We start from the raw sequence: 2,009 nt of genomic DNA, 5'->3' as shown, positions 1-2,009 counted from the left end.
CACCCCCCCCCCCCCCCCCCCCCACCGATCGATGCTGGCTCATGAATCATGCAAATAACGCTTAGTGAGACAAAATACATGTCGGAGCTTTTTAACAAAGATCTTGAAAAACATTGGAAAAGGCTTGCAAGGGAACATACCTTAAATGTCGTGCCATCAGATTCTTTGCTCTTGAACCGAAACTATCAGTTAGGTCTGCAATTTACGATTCGAAACATTTCTTGGAGGCAAACTTTTAATGTAAAATAAGTGTTCAAACATACTTCGCCGTGATTATATACATGCCAGAAAACATACAGCCCTTGGCAGAGCCATGTATTTAGGTACAGACAGTTTGCTCTCCGATTTAGCCTTTAGCGATTTCTCCAGTTAGTTTTGCACCAGAGGAGCACTCAAAGTTGGTTAATTAAGTCTCCAAGGGCCATCCACATGTCTTATTGAGGGCTTTTAAGCAGACAGATGAAAAAGTCACTGGCTGGTATTTGATGTTATAGAAGAAGATGAATGAAGAGGAGGAGGAAGAGGAGGAGGAGGAAGTCGAAGAGACGGAAGGAAGAGGGAGATGACAGAAGAGAATGAGGGGGGAAGGATGAGGATGATAAGGCGGAGGAGGAGGAGAAAGAAGAGGAGGCGGAGGATGTACGAGAAGGATGGTAAATGAAGAGGGGGAGTGGTCAGGGAGAGCCGGAGGAATATGACGAAAGAGGAGAAAGGAGAAGGAAGAGGGGGCGGGTTAAAAGCATTGAAGGAGGATGAGGATGATAAGGCGGAGGAGGAGGAGAAAGAAGAGGAGGCGGAGGATGGACGAGAAGGATGGTAAATGAAGAGGGGGAGTGGTTAGGAAGAGCCGGAGGAATATGACGAAAGAGGAGAAAGGAGAAGGAAGAGGGGGCGGGTTAAAAGCATTGAAGGAGGATGATAGCGGAAGAGGAGGGGGAAGGAGGAAGATAAGGAGGAGGAGGAGGAGGAAGGAAGATGAGAATGGTAAATAAAGAGCAGGAGTAAGATGGACGGAGAAGGAAAAAGGAGAAGGAAGAGGGAGGGTCAGAAGGATGGAAGAAGAGGAAGATGGCGGAAGAAGAGGAGGGGGAAGGAGGAGGATATGGATGAGGGGCTGGACGGACGAAGAGGTTGGAAAATGAAGTGGAAGAAGAAGTTGGCGGAAGCGGGGAAAGGAGAAGGAATATGAGGATGAGGAAGAGAAGGAGGAAGACATGAGAAGAGGACGACGGACGAGGAGGGTGGAGGAGGAAGAGAAGGAGGAAGACATGAGAAGAGGACGACGGACGAGGAGGGTGGAGGAGGAAGAGAAGGAGGAAGACATGAGAAGAGGACGACGGACGAGGAGGGTGGAGGAGGAAGAGAAGGAGGAAGACATGAGAAGAGGACGACGGACGAGGAAGGTGGAGAAGGAAGAGAAGGAGGAAGACATGAGAAGAGGACGACGGGCGAGGAGGGTGGAGAAGGAAGAGAAGGAGGAAGACATGAGAAGAGGACGACGGACGAGGAGGGTGGAGAAGGAAGAAAAGGAGGAGGAGGAGGACAGAAGAAGAGAAGAGTAAAGAAGGGGAATGAGACGCAGCAGGAAGAGGATGGGGGTGAATGAGGACCAGGATGAGGACAGACAAACTGAAGAGACGAAGAAAGGAGAGCAGGAAAAGGAGGAGGAGGAGGACAGAAGAAGAGACGAGTAAAGAAGGGGAAGGAGGGGCAGCAAGAAGAGGATGGGAGTGAAGGAGGAATAGGATGAGGACAGACAAACTGAAGAGAAGAAGGAAAAGAGAGAAGAAGGCGTGAGTGAAAGGTCTTGTTAACCCTTAGTTCCATTAGCTATATTTCTATTCCTTTGACGTCAGTCCAATCAACCGTACTTTGGAAATTGCAGAGCAGGAAGTTACATCTTTCCATACCACTTCCCTCTCGTCGAACATACACATTATCATTGACAAACGGAGATATACACAGACAGATACAGGCTCAGGCAGCACAAACAGCCAGAGGAGAGAGAA

General features: G+C 48.9%; 1 protein-coding gene across 1 annotated transcript; it reads left to right on the top strand.

Moving 5' to 3' along the window:
* The first annotated feature begins 694 nt into the window (after positions 1-694).
* LOC138957127 (uncharacterized) lies at positions 695-1,562 on the top strand. Its single transcript, XM_070328291.1, has 2 exons — positions 695-816; positions 1,145-1,562. The coding sequence occupies exons 1-2, from the start codon at positions 695-697 to the stop codon at positions 1,560-1,562; spliced, it is 540 nt and encodes a 179-aa protein (XP_070184392.1).
* The last annotated feature ends 447 nt before the right edge of the window (positions 1,563-2,009 follow it).

The sequence above is a fragment of the Littorina saxatilis genome, unplaced genomic scaffold (assembly GCF_037325665.1).
Source record: "Littorina saxatilis isolate snail1 unplaced genomic scaffold, US_GU_Lsax_2.0 scaffold_3382, whole genome shotgun sequence".
In the NCBI taxonomy this organism is placed as follows: Eukaryota; Metazoa; Mollusca; class Gastropoda; order Littorinimorpha; family Littorinidae; genus Littorina; species Littorina saxatilis.
The sequence above is the reverse complement of the archived record's forward strand: the minus strand, read 5'-3'. Positions and strand labels throughout refer to the sequence as shown.

What these genes read in the sequence shown, in the direction of transcription:
- LOC138957127 (XM_070328291.1), top strand. Translation starts at nt 695, where the DNA reads ATGACGAAAGAGGAGAAAGGAGAAGGAAGAGGGGGCGGGTTAAAAGCA. An exon ending in GAGGATGGACGAGAAGGATG is followed by an intron (nt 817 to 1,144) that starts GTAAATGAAGAG and finishes TGGAAAATGAAG; the next exon opens with TGGAAGAAGAAGTTGGCGGA.